The sequence below is a fragment of the Monopterus albus genome, unplaced genomic scaffold, assembly GCF_001952655.1.
Source record: "Monopterus albus unplaced genomic scaffold, M_albus_1.0 scaffold407.1, whole genome shotgun sequence".
Lineage (NCBI taxonomy): Eukaryota > Metazoa > Chordata > Actinopteri > Synbranchiformes > Synbranchidae > Monopterus > Monopterus albus.
Window position 1 is genome coordinate 557 of NW_018128287.1, and position 1964 is coordinate 2520.

Sequence of the window (1964 nt, forward strand, 5' to 3'; positions counted from 1 at the left end):
GTAACAACCAGCAAGGTTATCAATATGAGAATGCCCAAACCCCCCCTTTGTGGCGGGTACCCACCATACCAAACCATCTTGATTTCTTCCTTTGTTTGGGGCTATATGGATAATCTAGTTTCCCTGAATATAGGCAGTCCTGATTTAAATGAATATTCACCCAATGATGTACAAAAGGATGAGATTGTTTATTTGGGGCTTTTGCATCCTTATCTATGAAGGTAACTTTTCCCCTGTCACTCCCTACTGTAAATGTGAATGGTCCTACTTTCACTTTGCAAAAATATCTAGTTTCAGGTATGAAATCAGTAACAAATGGAAGCCAAGGGCCCTGGAGCAATCGTCCAGAAGTATCAAACAAATCCCAGTGAGTAATGAAATCTAACTTTGGTACCGGTGGTGTTGAAGTGTAGAGACCGTGTCCTCTATATAAGTCAATGTCCTGTGTGTATAAGTCTTCGTCCTCTTCCTCCGCTAGGTGGAAAGGGCTGCTGTCACTGCTCATGTAGGTTGTCACCTGCTCGTCTGCTTCTATGCCTGGTCTTCTGTCTTCAACACAACAGGGTAGACTACCTGTGTGTCGATCAGGTGAGAGGATTATTCTGCCCCTTTTCTCACCTGTTTGAGGTCTGCCTGGACTTCTGTCAGCGGTCTCGTTGGTGCCTCCGCAGGGACACACTGGCTCCAGTGGTACCACGTCTCTCCCTTTCCCTGTAGGCGGACTGCGTGAGATGTCCTTTCAGTCACCTTGTAGGGCCCAGTCCACCGTGGCTCACTCCACTTTCGTTTGATCACTCTCAGCAGGACCCACTCAGCCGTGTGGGGATCAGTGTGGACGCCAGGAGACGTGGGGACAGTAGCTAGACTGGTGAAGCTGCAAACAAGAGATTTTAATTGTTCATATAATTGGTGGGTGTTGTGTGTGTGTGATAGCTTAGATGCTGGTCCTAGAAACTGTCTGCCAATGATGAGCTCATATGGGGTCAACCCAGTCGTGGAGTTAACAGACTGCCTTACTGACATAAGGGCCAATGGCAAAACATCTACCCAGTTTAGTTTGGTCTGTGCACAGATTTTAGCCAATTTTTGTTTAAGTGTAGAGTTCATTCGCTCTACTTTCCCTTGCGACTGGGGGTGATAAACACTCCCAAACCCATGTTTCAGCTCTAGAGCTGCTTCCACCTCCTGCAGGTCTTTGTTTTTGAAGTGGGCACCGTTGTCTGACCTGATTTTTTCAGGGAATCCATGACATGGTATATAATCGTTGATGAGGTGTTTGATCACTGTTTTGCTGTCCTCCTTTTTAGCTGGCCACGCTTCTGGTCAGCCAGTAAGTCTATCTACACACACCAAGAGATATCTCATACCCCTCACTGTGCTCCCCATGTCTGTGTAGTCAATAGTCACTTCCTGTCCTGGCCTTGTCATGATAGGGAACCCACACTCAGGCCTCAGTGTAGGTCTGGGATTAAAATGTGAGCAGATAGAGCACTCCCTCACATAATTTTTTACCATATCTTGTAGGAAAGGATGCCACCAATGGCACAAATTTCTCATAATTTGTGTGGTCCCCACGTGGCTGAGACCATGTGCCTCTGCCAGAGCAGCTGCTCGCAAGCCTAATGGCAAAATTGGGCGTCCATCCAGACCTACCCACAACCCAGACTCAGCCTGACAGCCACCTCTTTCCACCCAAACAGTCTGTTCCTCAGGGGAAGCCTTTCCCTGCTCTATTTTCACCCTGTCACTGTCCAACTTCCACATCACATTTGGGTCTCCCTCACCCTGAGCAACAAGCATACTCTGAGGTCTGTATCCTGCTGCTTGTTTTGCTGCAGCATCTGCTGCCTGATTTCCCTTGCTTATCTGATCTTGTCCTGTGCTGTGACCCTTGCATTTAACCACTGCCACCATACTGGGTTGCCGCAGTGCTTCAGCAAGAGCTCTCATGGCCTCTTGGTGGC

At 48.0% G+C, this 1964-nt stretch overlaps 1 protein-coding gene across 1 annotated transcript in view; it reads right to left on the minus strand.

Moving 5' to 3' along the window:
- Positions 1-618: 618 nt before the first annotated feature.
- Positions 619-1964, minus strand: part of LOC109951780 (histone-lysine N-methyltransferase 2E-like) — a gene marked incomplete at its 3' end in the record, with an annotated part of 19857 nt that continues 18511 nt past the window's right edge. Inside the window, exon 6 of the mRNA XM_020586461.1 lies at positions 619-874. Coding sequence (XP_020442117.1) covers positions 619-874 — 256 coding nt within the window. The remainder of the gene's footprint in view (positions 875-1964) is intronic.